This window comes from Aquarana catesbeiana, linkage group LG04 (genome assembly GCF_042186555.1).
Source record: "Aquarana catesbeiana isolate 2022-GZ linkage group LG04, ASM4218655v1, whole genome shotgun sequence".
Classification (NCBI taxonomy): domain Eukaryota; kingdom Metazoa; phylum Chordata; class Amphibia; order Anura; family Ranidae; genus Aquarana; species Aquarana catesbeiana.
Window position 1 is genome coordinate 351786501 of NC_133327.1, and position 24278 is coordinate 351810778.

At 39.8% G+C, this 24278-nt stretch overlaps 1 protein-coding gene across 1 annotated transcript in view; it reads right to left on the reverse strand.

Annotated features, from left to right (window-relative positions):
* The window catches only part of MCHR2 (melanin concentrating hormone receptor 2), a 314186-nt gene that overhangs the window by 198561 nt on the left and 91347 nt on the right, over positions 1-24278 (reverse strand). The window contains exon 2 of the mRNA XM_073629126.1: positions 9659-9868. Coding sequence (XP_073485227.1) covers positions 9659-9868 — 210 coding nt within the window. The remainder of the gene's footprint in view (positions 1-9658; positions 9869-24278) is intronic.

Below are 24278 nucleotides of genomic sequence, written 5' to 3' on the forward strand. Positions count from 1 at the left end.
TTTTAATTAATCAAACTCTGTATCTATGTATACCAGTGTATGTTAACACCAACTATGAATTTCTCTTATGCCCTGTAGACACAGTTGGATTTTCCGATAGATAATGTGTGATAGGACCTTGTTGTCAGAAATTCCGACCATGTGTGGGCTCCATCACACATTTTCCATTGGAATTTCCGACACACAAAGTTTGAGAGCTTGCTATAAAATTTTCCGACAACAAAATCCGTTGTCGGAAATTCCGATCGTGTGTATACAAATCCGACGCACAAAGTGCCACGCATGCTCAGAATAAGTTAAGAGATAAAAGTTATTGGCTTCTGCCCCGTTTTTAGTCCCGACGTACGTGTTTTACATCACCGCGTTCAGAACCATCAGATTTTCCGACAACTTTGTGTGACTGTGTGTATGCAAGACAAGTTTGAGCCAACATCCGTCGGAAAAAATCCATGGATTTTGTTGTCGGAATGTCGGATCAATGTCCGACCGTGTGTACAGAGCATCAGAGTATTTGCTCCTTTTTGGTCTCCAAAATATTCAATTGAACATGTTTTTTTTATATCTGTTTAATAAGTGCAAAATAAAAACCTGTTAATTTTATTAAAAAAATCTTGTAAATATATAACTTGAGGACTGGGGGTGGGTGGTGACAAGAGCTCTGAGGTCTTTATAATTCATCATAAATTAAGTAGAAAAGGACTGAAAACCTATGCATTGGAATTTAAAACCAAAAATACACTGTGTTGTCATGTCAAAGTTGAAGGTACACTATATTTCTTTCCACATCAGCAGATAGTTTTCTGTACTCACAGACTGTTTAAAGGGATAAAGCATAGGGGATTGTGCATGTAATGCAGAGAAGCGTGAAATATGTATTTTTTTTATTCTGCCTTGGCAAACACTTTAAGTACATAAACAACCAGTACTACCCTGGGTGTCCATGCTTGTTGTGCGCATTTAAACTGTCCATATATAAAGCACAGTGGTGCAAATGTCCTTAGTGCTTTTGTACATGTCAATAAATAGAAAAAGGTATGGGGGGAACCCAGTCAGAGTTACTTGACCTGTCTCTACTCTCTATACCATGGGCTGTATTTTATATATGAAGTGCAGTGTGGCTTAACCAGTGCAGGGTCTAGCAGAATCTATTCTCCTTAATACATTTCAAATCAATATATACCATAAGTTTTAAGTTTTCCAATGGTGTGACAAATTTATGTATACTGTATACATCTGCCCCATGGTGCATGTTTCTTTCGGAAAAAACTGCAACGTAACTGCAACCTCCATGCAGGCACTAAAATAGACATGTCAAACAGATTAAATAGTTGGTGGAATTGAGAGGATGTCAAGGGGGACTCCCAGAATTAGTATACTAAAGACAAACAGGCTGTTGACTTTGTAAGGGAATTTTCCCTTAGCTTAGTGAATGTGATAAAAATTCACTTTGCTAAGAATAGTCGGTTATACACAAGGAAGATTTTTTTTAAAAAAAGCATTTTTGTTTGTAAGTGAAAGAAAACTTGATAGATCACAAGCATCTAAATTTATTGTGTAAACTGTCCACAGACATGGCAATGGCAGTCCTCGCCTTAGGATTACCCCTCTAAGGCTGGATTCAAACCTATGCATTTTTAGTGCTTTTTGCATTTTGCAGATTTGCTCTACAGTCCATTTAGCATGGTTTCCTATGGAACACGTTCTGTAGTGCAAATCTGCAAAATGCAAAAAGCACTAAAAATGCATAGGTGTGAATCCAGCGTAACACATTTCATCCAACCAGGGCTTATCGTAGAAAAAAGGACCCCCATTTTTATGATTAAGCCCTGATTGGGTAGAACTCTTTAGATGGGCGGTCCTAGGGCAGGAACTGACATTGCCATATCTGCGGACTGTTTCTACAAAAAAAAGGATGCTTTTGATCTGTCCAGTGTGTGCCACCTTTTTCTGTCACTTTCAGTTACAGAGTGTGGATGGCTCAGCCTGCTTCCTGCACCTGAAGTTCAAATGGAGTTGGGGAGTAGTAGCTTGGGGCAGGGAAATCTTTTTAATCTAATGTATTTTTGTTTACACATGATTGGTTGATGGAAGTAAGCAGAGCTTCATTTCAATCACTAAGCTAATTTGAAATTCCTTTGCAAATGAACAGTATAAGGGGTTGATTTACTAAAGGCAAATCCACTTTGCACTACAAGTGCACTGAAAGTGCACCTGGAAGTGCACTTGTAAGTGCAGTTGCTGTAGATCGCAGTAGATCTGAGGGGAAGCTATGAAATGAGGTGCCAAAATAATAATAAGGTAATGTGGCGCTATTATTATTTTGGCAGACATTTCTGGTGTGGGAACACCTTTGGGGTGGCAGCTTGATCATTTTTTTGTTTATATTGTAGTTTGCGCACCAGTACTTATTATTACTTATGAAATGAGGTGAAGCTCTGCTGATTTTATCATCCAATCATGTACAAGCTAAAATGCTGTTTTTTATATCCCTTGCATGTCTCCCTCGGATCTACAACGACTTTACTTCCAAGTGAACTTTTAGTGCACTTTCAAGTGCATTTGCAGTGCACTTGTAGTGCAAAGTGGATTTGCCTTTAGTAAATAACCCCCTAAACGTCTTTAGAAAATCCACCTCTTTATGTCTGCTGTAGGCCGTTGTATGCCTATTGAGGGGTGCACCTACTAATTTCCAGAAAAAGAATACCACTTTGGTTTGTAAAGTGAATGCCATGCCAAATCCATTTAGTTTTGAATAGAGAGGAAACATTTTAAAACTTCTGTCAAACTTCTGTCAGCTGTGTGTAAGTGAAGGGAAGCGCTGACAGTTCAATAGTTAATCATCTACTGCAGCTGAAATCCCTGAATACCAGGAATAGAAAGTAATTAATGTTGTGAAGGTGTGCTGTCTATGTGTAAAAAGTAGAGAAAATGCACAGTGAACACTACAGAAAAATAATAAAATATTAGCCAGTATAGAAAAAGAAAGAGGGTGTAAATATACACAATGTGTAGTTACCCAATGTAAATAATTGTGTAAATTTACACCCACTTTCTTTTTCTACACAGGCTAATATTTTATTATTTTTCTGTAGTGTTCACTGTGGTGTTCCCTACTTTTTACACATAGTCAGCACACCTTCACAACATCAAGGGTTTTTACAGCTTCCTGTGGCTCCATTATGGAGATTTACCTTAACTTCCCATTCTGCTGGCAGAATGGTTTCTCCAGGCAGGAAGTGAGAGGACATATAGTAGGTGAGGTTGAAAAAAAGACACAAGTCCATCAAGTCCAACCTATGAACAACAACATCTACAACAAAAGTACATACTTCCCCTACTCTTCTAAAGGAAAGCATTTTTATTTCTGTCTGTGTTTCTGTTGGAAAGTTTTCCGTCACCTTTTGTCTGGTAAAATGTTTTCAGCAGGATAAAAACTGAGGATATATCTCTCTAACAGAGCCCTAGATAGCAGTAAAAACCTGACAGGGGTACAAACCCACCCCCACTTCTAAAATGGAAAACATTCCTGAGGTATTTAGCTGCAAACTTTTATAAGAAAGAGTAACTCATTAACTGGAGAACAGCCAAGGGAACATTTATTTTTTTAAACTTAAACTACTGATGGCCACGGAAGAGCAAGGAGATCACATGCAACCTATTAAAGCAGAAGTAAAGTTATCTAAATGAAAAAAAAATCTTCTCCCTGCAAGGTAAAGTCATAATACGTTAGTTTGCATCGCATACTTACTTTGAAAAGAAGCACTTCAGCAGCAAGCTGTCCACGCTGCAGAGGCTTCCATCTTCACTCGGTCTTCCTTCCGGGTTTGTGGGCTCTGGTCATTTGAATGGCCAAGCCACGATGACTTCTCTCTCACTGTTTACAGCACAGGTCTCTGAAGGAATGGCATGAGTATGCCGCTCTTTCAGAGCGCATGCACCAATGATGTCACCGGCTGCAGAGAGACTCAATATCTCCTAAACAGTGCACGTTCGGGAGATATTCCTTGTACCTACAGGTAAGCTTTATTATAAGCTTACCTGTAGGTAGAATTGTTGAATGGGACTTTACTACCATATAACATGTTTTTAATTACACAAAAAAACATGGCATGAATATATGCATTTTACTTTTCTTGATTGGCTGTTGAAGAGCAAAGGCACGCACAAGGGAAGCTCAGTGAATATCCAAGGCTAGGGAATACAGGAAACATAAAAAAATATGTGAATTTGGTAGTAAATTGGTGTGGGTTGTAAGATCTTTGTATATTTTTTTTTTCTTGTGTTAAATTGGTCTATGTCCTCAAATATATCATAGTAACATAGTAATATCTCAAACAAATCATAGTAATAGATATTAATTTTAATGCAATGATCAAACAATTACAACAATACAACAATTAATATCTGTTGTCCATAAGAGACAATACATTAGGTTCAGATGTATTTTGTCTTGTAAAATGCAAAAAAGTAATTAGGACAACTTTAGAAAAGACCAAACTTGTTTTGTCTTTTCTGTTTACATAATTCTTTACATTGATTCATCCTTGTCTTGAATCACTAATCATCATCATCATCAACAGGGAGCCACTGATTTTACAGATAAATATGTAATTATGTTATCTTTGTCTTGTGAATACCACATCAGATGTCAGCAGTGTGAGACCCTGTTAAGATGTACTGTATACTTCTGAAAATTTTGTTACACTATGCTTTTAACACTTGGGATTTGTAAACACTTTGATGAGGTAGTTGAATATTCTTGAGGAAATATCTTATCTTTTTTATTCTGTCAGAATAGGGAACAACAAGAAAATAACCAGTTTTATGCACATACAAACATCCACACTTTAAAAAAAACAACTCTAATCTCTCTCTTGTCAACTATTTTATTCAATTCTAAATGTTTATTTGAGGACTTCTTTCCTTTCAAATCCTGCACCATGTCTACTTTTTAAACACAATGTTTAAGGTAGCAATGTTCTGGGGACCTGTTTGTAAAAGAGTGTAGATACGGTTTATTCTCTTGACACAGCAAAGTTAACTCTACATTGCTTCTGCATTATTCATGTGATTCATAAGCTGCAAGTTGCTTATTGGAGCAGAGACTGGCCACATGACTTTGACAGGTCATATGATTGGGTCCTCCTTCTCACAGATTTTTTTAATTTAATTCTGACACTAGGTTTGTTTCAAAGCCTCCAACCAAGAGCAACATAATGCATATTTTTAAAGTATAGGACTGCATTTTATAAATGTGCCAAAAAAAAAAAAAAAAAACAGTGGTAAGACCATTACTGATTTATGAATAGGGACGTTAGGTTAAATTTAACATTTTCACCAGGGACTGACCTTGCCTTACTTCATTTCTAAGCCCCACTAGCTGCAATATATTTTTGCAATAAGAGTCACTGGCTATGATGTTATCTAATTAGACAGTGGAGTGGCACTTGGCAAAGCTTAGCCACAGACTTAAAGCGCAACTCGACTTTTGTTGAGAAAAAACATTGCCCTCTGGGTGATCTATTTACACTGCAAGGATTTTACCACTTGCTTACTGGGCACTTAAACCCTCCTCCTGCCCAGACCAAGTTTCAGCTTTCAGCACTGACGCACTTTGAATGACAATTGCGCGGTCATACAACACTGTACTCAAATGAAATTTTTATCATTTTTTTTCACATAAATAGAGCTTTCTTTTGGTGGTATTTAATCACTGCTGGGGTTTTTATTTTTTTGATAAACTAAAAAAAAGCGGGAAATTAAAAAAAAAAAATCATGTTTCATAGTTTGTTATAAAATTTTGCAAATAGGTCATTTTTCCCCTTCATTGATATGCGCTGATGAGTTAGCCCTGGTGGGCACTGGTAGGCTGCACTCATGGGTACTGATAGGCTGCACTGATGGGCACTGATAGGCACAGATAAGGCGGCACTGATGGGGACAGATAAGGTGGTACTGATGGGCACAGATAAGGCAGCACTGATGGCCACTGATAAGATGGCACTGATGGGCCCTGATGGGTGGCACTGATAGGTGTTACTGATAGGTACCACTGATAGATGGCACTTATGGGCACTGATAGGTGGCACTGATGGGCACTGGTAGGTGACACTGATGGGCACTGGTAGGTGACACTGATGGGCAGCACTGTTGATGAGGCATTGATTGGTGACACTGATAGGTGGCACTGTGGGCACTGATAGGTGATACTGTGGGCACTAGTAGGTGGTGCTGGTGGGCACTGGTAGGTGGCACTGTTGTGCACTGGAAGGTGGCACTGGCAGGTGGGTACAGATGAGCTGGCGGGAGCTCTCCTTGATTGGGACCAATGTCCCTCTGAGAGCCGCCGGTGATCTGCTTTTTTTTCCTCCTCACGCTATCAGCACGAGGAGAAAAAAGAGCCGATTACCGGCTCCGTTTACATCACATGATCAGCTGTAATTGGCTGACAGCTGATCACGTGGTAAGGGGTTGGGATTGACCCCTTACTCCGATCTGTGATCAGTCGAGTCTCATAGACTCACTGATCACAGAGCGTGCCGCGCTCGCCCTACAGGTGGTGCGCAAACCGCTCGGGCACAGGAGGACATCTATTGATGTACTCCCGGTAAAGTAGGTCCATGCTGTAGCTGTCATTCGGCTATAGCGCGGATCTGAAAAAGTTAAACTTTGTTGCAGTTTCCTACCTTTTGTTATTCTGAAGAAATCACTGTTTGTTCCTCTGTGCCCCTCTGCTGAGTGAGCCTAATGGAAGTGGTTTCATAATTATAAACCAGCTGCTACAGAATCAGGGCTCTAATGAGGAAAATTGCAGGATCTGCATCCCTTTAGATGTTATTTCCTAATGGTGATATCTCACCCAAAAAAAAAAATTGTTGTAGGGGATGCCAATATATATATATAGAAAAAAAGTCCAAGAGGTTGCTGCACTTAAAAACTTCTTTACTTTATTTCACAATATCTTCAGGAGAGATTTACAAAGCAAGTATAATCCTTTCAAGCAATATCAAAATGCACATCCATTGAGATGTGCTTCAATGGATCTCAGGAAGGGCGTAAGCTGACTAGCCCGAAACGTAATCCATCCATATCTGAATCTACTCATGTCTGAAACTGTGTAAGCATTTGTTGTCTTTTGATATTGCTTGAAAGGATTATATTTGCTTTGTAAATTTCTCCTGAAGATATTGTGAAATAAAGCAAAGAAGTTTTTAAGTGCAGCAACCTCTTGGACTTTTTTTCTATATACAAGGTCGGTGGGAAGACCTGATTGCTGGCACTAAACTGTAAGCAGAGTGCGGTTCTCCTCTACAAGTGAATATCTATATATATACTGCATTATACTGCAACATTGTCAAGCACGCATTTATGCGGATTTAAAAATAAATTATAATTTTACTACATAAATGTTTATATGCCAATTTATTTTTTACTAATAGTATAATTAACATGTTTTTAATGAAGATAATTAAGACAATCAACACCATTATTTTAAATAATTAAAGTAACCATAAGCAAAATATTCAAACTTACTTTGTGCAAGTTGGTGACAGCATATCTATTATAATACAACTGGACATTACATCACTGCAGAACCTTTCCTATAGCTTCAAGACCTTGTGTGACAGAAGAAGGTTTGTCCTGTGACCTCCCAGTTTCTAACTTAGCGATCAGAGAGCACAGCACCACCTGTCACATAAGCTCCCTAAGCTACAAAATAGTTTCTTTATACCTATCACCATACTTCATAAGTTGTTTAATTGAAATGGAAACTCTGTGGTCAAGATTGTATATATACTTTAAGGAAAGCACATGCAGAATGATCATTTTCTTTTCCTGCTAGTCTGGACATGAGTCAGTAAAGAAAGAGGAGGAGGGAGTAAGGAAGTGCAAAATGGGAACAAGAGGTGTGAAGCGACATAGAGATCAGTGTGCTGATAAAGGGTTTAAAAAGAGCATTTTTTAGACAATGGATTATAAACATTAGGTACAGTTCAGAAGACGCATACTTTAAAGGTCATTTCAAGCTGAAGGTTATAGAATCTACATAGATTGTTCAATTTAGGCTTTATGGTGACTTTATACGCAGCTTAAAGTGACACTAAACCCTGGCTTTAAAAAAATAATCTTTTAAAGGTTAACTCCACTTTCATTGACAAAAAATAGCAAAAAATAAATAAAATAAAAATAAATACAGTAATGTTGCATACAGTATATAATGCCATATTGTAATTGAATGTTAAGAATTACATTTCCTTTTCAATCTGCAGGCTGTAATTTTCTGTAAAAAAAAAAAAAATGTGATATGGCAAACTGGAGGTGTTCCATACATCATTGCTGTGTGGAATGCCCGCAGAAATTTCATTTTATGCTTGTGTGATTGGCTCAGTGATTTCCCCAAAAGTCTAAAGTAAGATACAAGTTAGATTTTAGGCATCCTCTGCAATAAAAAAAAAAAAACATTTTTGGTGAGATGCTCCCAAAAGGGTTAATCAATTCTAATAGGATGCTGAAAATGTCCTCATTAGAACCCTGCAAGTGCAATAATGAAAAAGTCACTCTTATTTAGAATTGGTATCCAAAAACACAAAGTAGAACAAACTGTTTTTCTTTAGAGCGACAACAGGTAGGAATATGCAACAAAGTTTGTTAACCACTTGCCACCAAATCACGTACCTTTACTTCATTTGCTTCAAGTGGTTGTACCAGGGTGATGCCTGCAGCTGCTTTATTTTTAAAGCACCCCATCCTTTCATACTCGCGTGCCAAGGCAAATGCATACTTAAGTCGCGCCTGTAAATGTAAACTGTTCAAACTACACACGTAAGGTATCGCCACGATCATTAGAGTGAGAACAATAATTCTGGCACAGGACCCCCTCTTTAACTCTAAACAGGTAACCATTAAAAATGTTCAAAATGTTGCCTATGGAGATTGGATTAAGATGGACTAGGGACATGGACTATGGGATATGTAGTGTGCATAGAGCAGTGCACATTCCAAATAAATGGAACTGAGGGGGGAAATGAGAGGTTTTGTAGCTCACAGACGATGTTACATGGAAACAGAAAAACACAGTAAGAAACAATTTAATGAAAAACAGATTACAGGGCAATTAAGGAGTGGATGTGTATGGATTATTTTTGGACAATAAGGATATCTTTTAGTGTCATGTTAACTACTTCAGTTTACTTTTTTCTAACCTATTTCCATAGTAAAAAAAAAAATCAATCCTCCTAAACAAACATTTAACAGCAGGTAGGCAGCACCATTTTGTATAAGCTGAAGGTGGCTTCTTTAAACAATGTGCACATGTGGTCAGTAATGTGCCTTGAAAATAGTGATTTACTGTAGACCTGTGACATGTATTGTCTACCGTGATTACAAACACCTATATTTGTCACAATGGCAAACTGGTATTAAAATGCCTCTTTTTCCTTTATTTAAACTTTCTCAATTTCAACATGTGCCAGGAAAAGAACCAAAATAATAGAACCAAAAGGAAAATAATCTAACCTTGTCTTTAATTATCATGGTTGGAAGCATTCAGCTAAATCTTTATTTTCTTTTCACAAAATGAATACATATAACACTGATTTACCTACATAGGCATGTTTGTAAAATTACTATAGAATCTTGCAAATAACATTTTATTTACCTGTCCAGGCTCATGGCTGTCATAATGGCTGTGCATGCAAACTGATTGCATGTATCCAAGGATGTAATTATAGTACAAAGCGGGCTTCCGAACACCCACTCTCCTCCTCTGGCCCACTGATGGATTAGAAATGGCATTCCGATAATGTGGACAAGATCTGCCACTGCCAGATTACATATATAAATATCGGGTATTGTTTTTCTTCTAGATCTAGCATAAACAAACAAAAACATTTATCCATTTTAAAAAAAAGGTCAAAAAGATAAAATGCAACTGTATTTTTATTGCATTTGCTTTTTTGGTTTTATTACATTAATCAATTATTTATTGATTAGAGCATTTCCAAAATATAGATAGATAGATAGATAGATAGATAGATAGATAGATAGATAGATAGATAGATAGATAGATAGATATAGATATTTACATGTATTCCTTTTCCGTGTTTGAGAATTAATAGGACAAATACCTTTACATGTATATCTATATATAATAGCTATATATAATATATGAGCATAGACACCATTATGAATAGTCCATTGTTCTCATGGCCCCCCCCCCTCCCCTTATAAACAGTGTATAAATATCATGTTTTTTACCTTGCACATGATTGGGTGTTTTGAAAAGTTACATCATTTTTTACTTAGCTTCACCTCATTCATTAAACCAAGTGAAAATTCACTTTCCAAAAAAGAAAAAAAAATATTTCTAATCTTTTATCAAATCAAGGTCTCTTTAACTTTTACCACCCTCCTTTCCATTTACTGTGCTTTAACCCTTTTACAAAGTGAATGCATATACACATACATCAAATTCATATATAAAATCAGAATGTTCCCATGAAAAACAGAAAGAAAGAAACAGGTTCACATTTGCTAGTACACACCAAAGTAACATAATGAACTTCTAAATAAAGAAAAAATGTTGCGCTGTCAAAATAGTGGTATATATTATAAAGTCTTTGCTCAATGTATTATCAGAGGATATGAACCATTAAAGTCCTTCACATAATCCAACACATTAAAACACATTAAATGTTTAAAGTGATGAAAGTGTCCAAACACCTGGTAATCCTTAGGTGAGAAAAGGGTGGTTTCCTTCCAATTAACAACAGGTGTATCACCTCGTGCTCCCCAAGAGATAGATAAGACAAAAATATCTTCTTACCAGCTAACATTCTACAAATTAGAAATTGTCAGTTCCTGGCTCTGCTGTTGTTACTAAACAATGCTCAACATATTAAGTCAAAAAATTAATGATCTCACCAAATGTGATACAGCTAATCTTTTTCTTCCTGAGATCATTTTCCAGATAATGTCTACCAGTTGTAATATCTAAACTAGTACTACAAGATATCCTTGTTTTTTTTTTTTACATTCATTAATTTTAATCTAGTTATTACTATCAGTCAACTATATTTCCATTGTACTCGGCATTAGGTATTCAATAATGGATATTTTAGAAGTTTTGCAAATTATAAATCATATACAAATGGTACATGGAATTCAGTGTCTTTGGTTATTAAAATAGATTTTTGAAGATTAAATGAATGAAGCTAGGGATACTTATAACCAATGTACCCATGTCAGGAGACACTTGAGATCTGATGCACCAATATGATGCAAGATCATGCACATACCCCTGCCAATATATCTTGCATGATATTATTTTTGCATCTAACCTGGGATATGCTAATACACATTCGCATATTGTAATGCCAGAAATCATGGAAACCCAAGGAATAAAAGGGAGGGGAGTACTTCTTGGGGATCACTGGTGGACTTTGAGGTAGTTAAACAAACAGTTCTTGAGAGCCATGGTAAGCAGAGGGATCCTGACTACCTACCAAATTAAGCAAAATAATCTAAAATAAAGTCAGAACACCAATGTCTGGGAATATTTTACGGAAGTTATTTTTGTTTATTTATAAAAGTTTAATATTTTACCTACACAGCTTAGAATACATAAAAAATAACACATTGTTTCTAAAGCAAAATGTAATTAATATTGGAATAAAGGTAACTTAACATTGATACAGCCTAAATAGGCTGATTTCTCACAAAAAGTGACAGGCCTTGTCCATGTCAAAAATCTACCCATTTAGTGAATTTGTCTGATTAAGGGGGAAAATGAGTTAGCACTCCTCACTTTGGCCTAATTTTGCCTTTTATGTAAATTTAAGACACGTTTAGGCTGCCTCATTGATCAGTTGTCTGTTTTAGATCACAGGTTAATCATTAGATGAATTTTGCTTTACAAGCTGTATATGTAACTTACTTAAATATTTTTTGGGATGGGCTATGTTTGGATTTATTTCAAGCTGAACTAGGTGGTCTATGCAGCACATATGTATGTCATATTTCTTTTGGGTAAGCAAAATGTTGAACTTTTTAAAATTAAAAATAAGCTTCCTTAAAATGTTTTTTGTAATTGGTGTTCCATTATGGTTTCAATTTAACATTTTGCATGTTGTTGCTTGATTTTCTGCTCTGCAAGTAACTGTCACAATAGTTTTCTTGTTAAATGTTAAAACAATTTTTCCCTCAGAAAAAATGATCTGTATTAGACAAAGTATATGTTTTAGTCCAATATACTGTAGAGCAGTGGTTCTCAACCCTGTCCTCAAGTACCTCCCACGGGCCATGCTTTGGGAATTTCTCTTAGATAAAATAGCTATCCAAAATACCAAGCCATTGACTCTAATTTAAAGCACCTGTGCAAGATAAAGGAAAACCTGCAAACATGGCCTGTGGGGGGTATTTGAGGACAGGGTTGAGAACCGCTGCTGAAGAGCATTTCCTACAAATTGAAGCACTTGTAACTGCTTTCAAAGTAAACCTACATGGACTAATCACTGCTAATAATGTCTTAAATTATACTGTTAGTGATAACTTTGTTTTTTAATACACAAAAGTACTAAGGGCAATGCTTTTGAATTATACACTCACCTTATAATAGCTTCACATCCTTTTCTCTATAGAAAAGGAAACTATATGCACCTTTTACAAATTTGCTAAACCTGGACAAATTGTCAGAGTTTATGCTCAAATCAAGCCAGGATGTGTTTTAGTAAATTACCCTACGAATATTTATTCCAAAGTGCTTACCTTTCTAACTCAATGAACTGTAATTCAAATAAAGTGAATTCTAATAATGTAATAGTATTAAAAGGAATGATGTTCCCAACTGCCAATATAACCTTTTTAAGTACAGTTGCAGTAAAAATGTTTCAAGACAAATTATTCTGCAAAGTCAATTACAGGTTGGTGAAAAATATTTCTGAAATATTTTCAGTTTTCCATTTACAGATCCCTTCCCTTTGTGAGCCTAAGTCTATATTTAGCCACAAATTTATATGTTCTGGTAAGGTTGTTTACTTCATTGCTCTTAGATAAATCTCAGCTTTGCCACATTCTTTTTAAATAAGTTTCTAATCTGGAAAGGAGCTTTAGGTTGCAACACAGGCCAATGACAGAAACACTTTTTTATAATCAATATACTTGGCACAAGCTCTAGAAGAACACATACTAAACAAAAGGAAGTCATCTCCTTTGAGTTTGACTTTTTGAGTCCATTATGGTCTTTGAACCTATCCATATTTCATCTTGAAGATAATGGTCTTTCAAATGTATTTTTTTTACAGCTGGAGAGGGGAATAATAGCTGGTTCTATATGTGTAGGGTCTTAAACCAGGCTATGAATTCACTTTCCTGCACTGGCAGAATGAGACTCTCTAGTGCACATGTGTATTCATGGGTAAATATGGCCAGCTTGTGGATGATGGCTATGCTTAGAGGGTGTTTTCTGTAACATATCTTACTTTAGATAATCAACTAGCAAATAAATAAGTGAAATTTAGTTCGTTATGAAGAAAATATAGCACAAGAATTTTATCAAAAATAAGTTACATAGTAGGTGAGATTGAAAAAAGACACAAGTCCAACAAGTGCAACCTATGTGTGTGATTATATGCCAGTATTACATTGTATATCCCTGTATGTTGTGGTCGTTCAGGTGCTTATCTAATAGTTTTTTGAAACTATCAATGCCCCCCGCTGAGACCACAGCCTGTGGAAAGAAATTTCACATCCTTATCGTTCTTACAGCAAAGAACTATCTACGTTGTTTAAGGTTAAACCTCTTTTCTTCTAATTTTAATGAGTGACCACGTGTCTTGTTAAACTCCCTTCTGTGAAAAAGTTTTATCCCTATTGGGGGTCACCAGTGTGGTATTTGTAAATGGAAATCATATCCCCTCTCAAGCGTCTCTTCTCCAGAGAGAATAAGTTCAGCGCTCGCAACCTTTCTAACTAATGTCCTCTAGGCCCTTTATTAGCTTTGTTGCCCTTCTTTGTACTCGCTCCATTTCCAGTACATTGTTCCTGAGGACTGGTGCCCAGAACTGGACAGCATACTGCAGGTGGTGCCGGACAAAGGTCTTGTAGAGTGGGAGAATTATTGCTTTATCCCTGCGCCATCATCATCATCATCTACTAGGACCCCAGGTCCTTTTCCATCCTAGATTCTCCCAGAGGTTCTCCCCCAGTGTATAGATTGCATTCATATTTTTGCTACCCAAATGCATTATTTTACATTTTTCTACATTAACCAATTAAGGACTGAGCCTCTTTCTGAGATTTAGTGTTTACAAGTTAAAAACTGTTTTTTTTGCTAGAAAATTATTTAGAACCCCCAAGCATTATATATATTTTTCTAACACCCTAGAGAATAAAATGGCGATCGTTGCAATATTTCTGTCACACTGTATCTGCGCAGCGGTCTTACAAATGCACTTTTTTGGGAAAAAGAACACTTTTTAAAATTAAAAAATAAGACAACAGTAAAGTTAGCCCAATTTTTATATATTGCGAAAGATAATGTTACGCCGAGTAAATTGATATCCAACATGTCACACTTCAAAACTGCGCCCGCTCGTGGAATGGTGACAAACTTTTACCCTTAAAAATTTCTATAGGCGACGTTTAAAAAATTCTACAGGTTGCATGTTTTGAGTTACAAAGGAGGTCTAGGGCTAGAATTATTGCTCTTGCTCTAACAATCATGGCGATACCTAACATGTGTGGTTTGAACACCGTTTTCATATGAGGGCACTGCTCACGTATGTTCGCTTCCGCGCGCAAGCTCGGCGGGACGGGCACATTTAAAATTTTATTTTATTTTTTCTTATTTATCTTATCTTAAATTTAATTTTTTTACACTGTTCTTTTAAAAAAAGTGTCACTTCTATTCCTATTACAAGGAATGTATTAGAAATAAAGCATGACAGAACCTCTTAAATATGAGATCTCGGTCAAAAAGATCTCAGGTCTCATATCCTTGCTGCTAATCCAAATTGTGATAGGAGATCTGTCTCCCCTTCCTCCCTCAGATTAGAGGGCCTATAGCATGCTCCCAGTATTATTTTCCCCTTTGTTTCATCCCTTTGGAGCTCCACCCATAAGGATTCCACCTCCTCCCTAGCTCCTTTAGTGATGTCATCTATCACATTCACTTGCACATTATTCTTGATATATAGGCATACCCCTCCCTCTTTTTTACCCTCTCTATCCTTGCGATAAAGGGTATACCCTTGAATGTTTGCCAGCCAATCATGAGACCTGTTGAACCAGGTCTCTGAAATTCCCACAAAATCCAAATCCTCCTCGTACAACAGTATCTCTAGTTCACCCATCTTGTTTGCCAGGCTCCTGGCATTGGTGAACGTGCCACATAGTTTAGACCGGTCGCATATTATCCTCTTATTGGGTGTTCCAAGATTGCAACTAATACTTGCTACTATACTTACCTTGGGTTTATGTGCTTTGGTCAACCTACCACTAATGCCCCCAATACTACCTCTCGGAATATGTTCCGTGCTGACTATCTCTACCTCTGGACCTTCCCCCCCATCGCCTAGTTTAAAAACCCCTCTAACTTTTTGGCCATCTTCATTCCCAGCTGATCTGCACCCTCCTCATTAGGGTATAGGTGCAGTCTGTCCCTTCTATAGTACCGGTTATCGACTGAGAAGTCAGCCCAGTCCTCCAGGAACCCAAACCCCTCCTTTCTACACCAGCTCTTCAGCCACTAATCTCCCTCTGCCTTTCTGATGTGGCTCGATGTACCGGTAGTATTCCTGAGAATACTACCTTGGAGGTTCTTTTCCTCAATTTAGCTCCTAAGTCCCTAAACTCGTTCCTTAGGACACTCCATCTGCCTCTGTCTTTGTCATTGGTGCCAGAGTGCACCATGACAGCTGGGTCTTCCCCAGACACTCCAAGTAATGTGTCCACCAGATCCGTGATTTGCCGAACTCGAGCTTCCGGTAGACAACATATTGTTCGGTGCTTCAGGTCTTTGTTACAGATTGACCTCTCTGTCCTTCTAAGAATTGAGTCCCCTAACACCAGAATCTGTCTTTCCTTTCCCTTTGCTATCCCCCACTCTCGCTGGAGGAGTTCTTCCCCCGGCAGCTAGGAGAGTCCCTCAGATCCAGCAGTGCTGGTCCCTGACTGGTTTCACCAATGTCACTCAATGGAGCATACTTATTGGGATGCTCTAGCCCTGGATCGGCCTCCCTGGCACTTCCCCCTCTACCCTTCCTGACTGTCTCCCATCTACTCTTTGCTAATGCCTGTACCTCTTTGTCTCCACCCGCCTCTGTGCTGGCCCCATTCGGCACCTGACGTGTACGTTCCTGGCTCTCTTGTAGTATGGAGGGACTTCTCAGTGCTGACAGTTGCTTCCCCAGATTCAGAACCTGGGCTTCCAGGGAAACAATGCGCTTACATTTTTCACAGCAGTATTCACCCTCAATCGGATTATCAAGGAACGTATACATGCCGCAAGATGTACAACGAGTTGCCTCTCCACACCCACCGGGCATCGTACCTATTAAAGTTAATGAGGATTGGGGATTACACCTTGTCCAAATTACCTAACAACTAGCTTCCTGACACTAATACTCAACAAGACAATACACAGGTACTCAACAAAACAATACACAGGTACTCGCAGACCTATGTGTACTCGCAGAACTACGTGCACTTGCAGAACTACATGCACTCGCAGACCACTCACAGCCCTACGTTCACTCCCAGATCACTCGCAGACCTACGTGCACTCACAGAACTACATGCACTCACAGACCACTCACAGACCTACGTGCACTCACAGACCTATGTGCACTGGCAGACCTACGTGCACTCGCAGACCACTCGCAGACTTATGTGCACTCATAGACCTACGTGCACTCGCAGAACAACATGCACTCACAGACTACTCGTAGACCTACGTGCACTTGCAGACCTACACGCACTCGCAGACCACTTGCAGACCTACGTGCACTCGCAGACCACTCACAGAACAACATGCAATCACAGACCAGTCGCAGACCTACGTGCACTCGCAGAACTATGTGCACTCGCAATATACAGTACACAATACACAAGTAGTAACAATCCAAATCCAAATTGTGATAGATCTGTCTCCCCTATAGCATACTCCCAGTATTATTTTCCCCTTAGTTTCATCCCTTTGGAGCTCCACCCATAAGGATTCCACCTCCTCCCTAGCTCCCTTAGTGATGTCATCTCTCACATTCACTTGTACACTATTCTTGATATATAGGCATACCCCTCCCCCTTTTTTACCCTCTCTATCCTTGTGATAAAGGATATACCCTTGAATGTTTGCCAGCCAATCATGAGAGCTGTTGAACCAGGTCTCAACAGGCCTATGTACACCCGCAGACCTACGTGCACTTGCAGATTTGACACCTGCGAGTCATGTCGCAGGAGCCAGCGCCGAGCTGGCTTGCTCATCGGGAAAGGAAAACTGTTTTTTCCTTTCACAATGAGCGACAGGCATTGCTGACAGCTGTCTGGTATGAATCATGAGGGGGAACGCAGCACCAAATTTTAAATAAAAAAACAGCATGGGTTCCCCCCAGGGGCATACCCTTAGGTCTGGTATGGATTTTAAGGGGAACCCCTACGTGGAAAAAACAGCATGAAGTCAATGTCAGACCCTTATCTGAGCTTGCAGCCCGGCCAGTTAGGAAAAGGGGTGGGGACGAGCGAGCACCCCCCTCCTGAACCGTACCAGGCCGCATGCCCTCAACATGGGGGGTGGGTGCTTTGGGGCAGGGGGGCGCCCTGCGGCCACCTCCACCCCAAAGCACCTTATCCCCATGTTGATGAGGACAAGGCCCTCTTCCCGACAACCCTGGCCGTTGGTTGTCAGGGTCTGCGAGCGGAGGGCTTATCCGAATCCGGTAGCCGCCTTTAATAAGGGGGCCCCCAGATCCAGGCCCCCCACTCTATGTGAATGAGTATGGGGTACATCGTACCCCTACCCATTCACCTGGGGGAAAAAGTGTCAATAAAAAAACACAGGAAGTCACGAGGGTACGTGACGTAACATGTAGGATTGACGTAGCTAGATGCAACCGGAAGCTATCACCCTTTTGACCCGGTTGTTGTTGTTGTGAACCGGAAGTAATGTAACAGGTGATGGCGTTACACTGTCTGTTGCTGTGCTGTGCTGTCTCCATGCCCTGTGCAGCGTTTTATTTAATAAACTTGGATTTTTTTGCTACTACACGATTGGAGGCCCCCCTTTTTTCTCTTCCTTTTTACATGTACATCCGGACTTTGATGCAAGCCTGACTCGGCCCCACATTTGACATCCATCTTTCGGAGTATATCATCAGTCTCTACTGCCATCTACCTATCCTGACTATTAAGGCATTTACCCATGCCTTCTGAGGTAAGGGCTCTGTGAGCACATTTCTGTACAGATGCCATCCACTATTGCCCACACCATTTACTGCATCCATTGAGAAAATCCATGAACATTTATTCTAAAAATCTTCTTTGGACTCATTGATTTATTAGTTTATTCACTGTAGTATTACTTCATCACGTTTCTTTCACCATTATTATATCATTTTTGTGACACCTATCGTCTTTTTGACACCCATCATCATCATCTTCACCTCATCATTAATATTTTCACACGATGGCGTTGATTTTTTAGTTTAGTTTAGAGTCTACATGTAGCTATTCAGCACTGTGACCTTATCCCTTCACATTCGTATTTATTTTTTTATGTGTTTTTGTTATCATTGTCATCATTGCATTTATTTCCTTATTATTGTTTTGCACGAAATCACTTTGTTTTTATAATAAAAAAACACAGGTTTTTAAAGTCATTTATTAGGCAGCTCCGGGGGTCTTTTTCCGATTTCTGGGGTCTTCTTCAGCCGGAGAGAGCGGAGAAGTCGGAAGAAGACCCCCAAAGTCTGAAGAAGACCCCCCGGAGCTGACTAATAAATTACTTTAAACACCTGTGTAGTGTGTTTTTTTATTGACACATTCTCCCCCAGGTGAATGGGTAGGGGTACGATGTACCCTATATTCATTCACATAGGGTGGGGGGCCGGGATCTGGGGACCCCCTTATTAAAGGGGGCTCCCGGATTCCAATAAGCCCTCCGCCCGCAGACCCCGACAAACAATGGCCAGGGTTGTCGGGAAGAGGCCCTTGTCCTCATCAACATGGGAACAAGGTGCTTTGGGGTGGGGGCCGCAGGGTGCCAACCTGCCCCAAAGCGCCCACCCCCATGTTGAGGGCATGTGGCCTGGTATGGTTTAGGAAGGGGGGCACTCGCTCGCTCGTCCCCTCCCCCTTTCCTGACTGGCCGGGCTGCGTGCTCAGATAAGGGTCTGGTATGGATTTTGGGGGGACCCCCACTCCGTTTTCTTCAGCGTAGTTCCCCTTAAAATCCATACCAGACCTAAGGGCCTGGTATGCCCCTGGGGGGAACCCATGCCGTTTTTTTATTTACAATTTGGCGCAGCGTTCCCCCTCATGATTCATACCAGACAGCTGTCAGCACTGCCTGTCGCTCATTGCGAAAGGAAAAAACTTCCTTTCCTTTTCTGATAAACGAGCCAGCGTGACATGCACAGTACCCCGTCCTTGAGAACCAGCGCGATGGGATCGCGCTGGAAACACATTCCCGTGGTCAGGTACTGTATGTGCACTGGCAGACCTACGTGCATTCGCAGACCTATGTTCACTCGCAGAACTACTTGCACTCGCAGAACTATGTGCACTCGCAGACCACTCACAGCCCTACGTGCACTCCCAGACCACTTGCAGACCTACGTGCACTCACAGAACTACCTGCACTCACAGACCACTAATAGACCTACGTGCACTCGCAGACCTATGTGCACTCACAGACCTATGTGCGCTGGCAGACCTACGTGCACTCGCAGACCTACGTTCACTCGCAGACCTACGTTCACTCGCAGAGCTACGTGCACTCGCAGACCTACGTTCACTCGCAGACCTACGTTCACTCGCAGAGCTACGTGCACTCGCAGAGCTACGTGCACTCGCAGACCACTCACAGCCCTACGTGCACTCATAGACCACTTGCAGACCTACGTGCACTCGCAGAACTATGTGCACTCACAGACCACTCATAGACCTACGTGCACTCGCAGACCTATGTGCACTCACAGACCTATGTACGCTGGCAGCCCTACGTGCACTCGCAGACCACTCGCAGCCCTCTATGCACTCGCAGACCTATGTGCACTCGCAGACCACTCACAGACCTATGTGCACTCGCAGACCTACGTGCACACGCAGACCACTCACAGACATACGTGCACTCACAGAACTACGTGCACTCGCAGACTACTCACAGACCTACGTGCACTCGCAGACCTACACGCCATTGCAGACCACTCGCAGACCTACGTGCACTCACAGACCTACGTGCACTCGCAGACCACTCACAGACATACGTGCACTCGCAGAACCTACGTGCACTTGCAATACACAGTACACAATACACAAGTACTAATGATCCACACACACTCCTCAAACAAATCTCAGATACTCCCACTACACAGGTACTATGACCCTTGTTATAACCTCCTGTTTTCAACTCTGGTTTTTAACTCACCACTTAGACCTGTTCCACTTGTACAGAGTTCCAGCAGACTCAAAGATAAGCAGGCTCACAATGAGTTCTGCACAAGGTTATATAGGCCTCAAGCACCTATGACCAATTAACCACTCCCCTTAATTAGTAGGCTGAAGGAAGCAAAGAAAAAAAAGCTGTTTAAAAAGTGTCAGAAAAAGGTGTTAAAAAGCTACAAGAAAAAGCCCCAAAAAAGAACCTAAAAATGCAACCCAGCAATCACCAGCAGTCAAAAAGCAAGACTTGTTCACTCTCCACTCAAGGTCCCCACTGTTTAGCTTCCAACCAGCAGTCTGGTAAAGTTCCTCACAGCCTCATTGATAACTATTCTTTTGACCCGTATGAGCTGACTCCTTATAATCGATTGAAAAACATAGGGGGGGGTGAAAACTGTCATAAAGTAGTAGTTGATTTCTATCTGTTGGTTTGACATACAAATTGGATTCTATCTGATTTCTGTCAATGTAAATTCTGGTATCCAAAAATGGAACCGATTCACACCCTATGTTCATTTTGAATTGTATCTCCGGACAGAAATAGTTCAACATCGCATCAAAGGCAAGTAAGGATTCAGTGTTGCTCCTATGGGTCAAAAGAATAGTTAGCAATGAGGCTGTGAGGAACACAAGATTGAAAGAGATGAGTCTTAAGTTCCATGAACAAGGATATCCCACTAACATTATTTCACTCAGGAAAATAGAGCAGGACGTAATGGATATAGTTTCAGCAAGACATAAACCACAGATGATGCGATTACCTTTTTTAATGCAATTTCACAGCTATAGTGAGCATGTGTTTAGAATCATTAGGAAGTACTAGCCCCTTTTGAAACATTCCCATCCACAGATTGAGGTCTTTCAACAAACACCATTAAAAGCTTTTAGAAGGAATAAAACATTGCGAGATGCACTGGTTAGATCTGAATATAGACCTGGGTAATATACATCAAAAATGACGTTCTGGGCAAGAAAAGGAAAGGGTGTTTTCCCTGGCTGAATTGCATTCAGTGCAAACCTATGTTAAAATGTGACCATTATATCCATCCCAAGAATGGGGATAAGGTCATGATAAAAGGTTTCTTCACATGTCAATACTCCTACGTGATTTATATCCTCACTTGCCCATGTAAACTATTATATGTCGGTGAAATCACCCAAAAAATTAAGCACAACATCGCAGCACCATAAGACATAAACAGCCAGGTCTGCCTGTATCCAGGCATTTTCTAGAAAAAGGACATCAAGACTCAGACCTGAGATTCATGGTGCTTGAGGAGGTTCTTCGAGACAAAAGAGGGGGTGATAGGATATTAAGACTTGTACACACGATCGCACATTCCGACAACAAAATCCATCAGATTTTTTCCGACGGATGTTGGCTCAAACTTGTCTTGGCTCAAACTTGTCCAACACAAAGTTGGTTGGAAATTCCGAACGTCAAGAACGCGGTGATGTACAACACGTACGATGAGCCGAGAAAAATTAAGTTCAATAGCCAGAGCTGCTCTTCTGCTTGATTCTGAGCATGCGTGGCACTTTGTGCGTCGGAATTGTCTACACACGATTGGAATTTACGCGAACAGATTTTATTGTCAGAAAATTTTAGAGCCAGCTCTCAAACTTTGTGTGTTGGAAATTCCGATGGAAAAAGTCTGATGGAGCCCACACATGGTCAGAATTTCCGACAACAAGCTCCGATTGCACATTTTCCATCGGAAAGTCTGATCGTGTGTACAGGGCATTAGACAGAGAGAAGTTTGGTAGATCAACAAATTACGATCCTTATATCTGGAGGGAATTAATAGGGATTACGATCTATACTTATTTCTATGAATGAACAGTTAGCGATTATATTGCATGTTTCTTTCCAGATAGAAATGAATCTTGATGAACGGGAGACATGGGATACATCATAAATGAAAATGGGATGGAGTCACAAGCAGATTTTTTGATCATTTCATGATAGAGTTGTTTATTGTACACTAATGTATGATGTAAATTAATGATTAGGTGCACATGTAAAGTCATTTATTATACTATTGATATGCATTTTTGATACCAAGAATCAGATTAGAATCCGTTTATCTTAGTGTTTTGCTTTTGTAGCATTCTCTTTTTCTTGCATAACCCTGTTTGATATATTGTTTCAGTTTGATGTTAGATATTCTGACTTATTCGGACTTATGATATTGAAATTAGTTTAGTGGTTTTGTGCAGGTATTTATCTTGCACCTGTATAGGGTTAATTTTTTCTGATGTGCTTTCAATTGGAAGCATGGGACACACCTGTGGGGCAACACCCACCAATGTTGGGATTTAAGTAGGAAGGTTTTTGATAGAATGTTACACAAAACTAGACAGCCTGAGGAAGAGCAGGGATGCGCACAACTGTACAGTAGCTGCTGCTGTTTTATTACGATTTGATGACTTGAAGATTACAGTAAAATATCTGCATTTGGAGAACACGTCCCTATGTCGTTTTTTATCGGATATCGGTGGAAGACAGGGAGCCCACCTTGACATTGCTCCAGTTGAACCAAAATAAGAGAGGGAAGTAACCCACCCAAAGTTTATATATATATATATATATATATATATATATATATATATATATATATATATATATAAACAGGGTAGAAAAAAATGTGAAACACCGCTTGTGGCTAGTAGCCCTGTCTCTGAACCATCTGCAACGCTGCATGGCACGCTGCGCAGCCACCCCACCACCTACCGGGCTGCAGTGACACAACAGACAAGCGGCTCAGCCTCTGCCACCGCAGCACTGCTCTGTATAGAGTCTCACGGCTTGTATCAGGTATCCATCCAATGTTGGTTCACGCTGTCTGCTCTTTCCCATCCCTGAGGAGGTTTTTTTCACTGACTATGGTTTTTACATGTTTATCATTCTGATCCTAATAAAATTCCTTGTTTTGATGCCAATTGGACCATTGGAGTCATTTACAGCTGACTTAGCGGTATTCCGCTTTTACTCACAGGAGTTTGCATGTAGCGGTTTTCGTGGGATTCAATTTGGTTGCTTTTGGTTTTATATTTAGTACCACTCCTGGTGCTGAACTTCCACAAAGCTGCTTCATAATCACTCAATCAGTTTACAGACATTTGCATGGAGAGTTCTCCTGGCAGGATCCTATAGTGCCAGACTTTGTTGGGTTTTTATCATTTTTATATACAGTACAGTCTTCGTCTGTAATTATTAGGTATTTTGTGTAGATTATTACAATACTACAATAATATCTACAGTATGAACTGCTGATAAAATAACTTGGGCCATTCTTTGTTGTACATAATTTCCTTTTCTAACCAACTCAAGAGGTTAGCCACACTGGGTGCATACTTTGCCCCCTTGGCTACCCATGTTGCTTTCACATAATATTCCTTATCTTACCAGAAGAAATTGTGGCTCATAGCAAGTTCCAAACCTTCTAGGATATAGCTTATCTGTTTCTGTTTAGGCACCGATTTAGTTTACAAAGCATATTTGAGTGTTTTAAGTCCATCTTGTTGCCTTATATTCATATATAAATCAAGACATTAATAGTGGGCAATATATGTTCACCAATAAATGTTTTTTTTTAACATCAAAATAAGATCCCTACTCT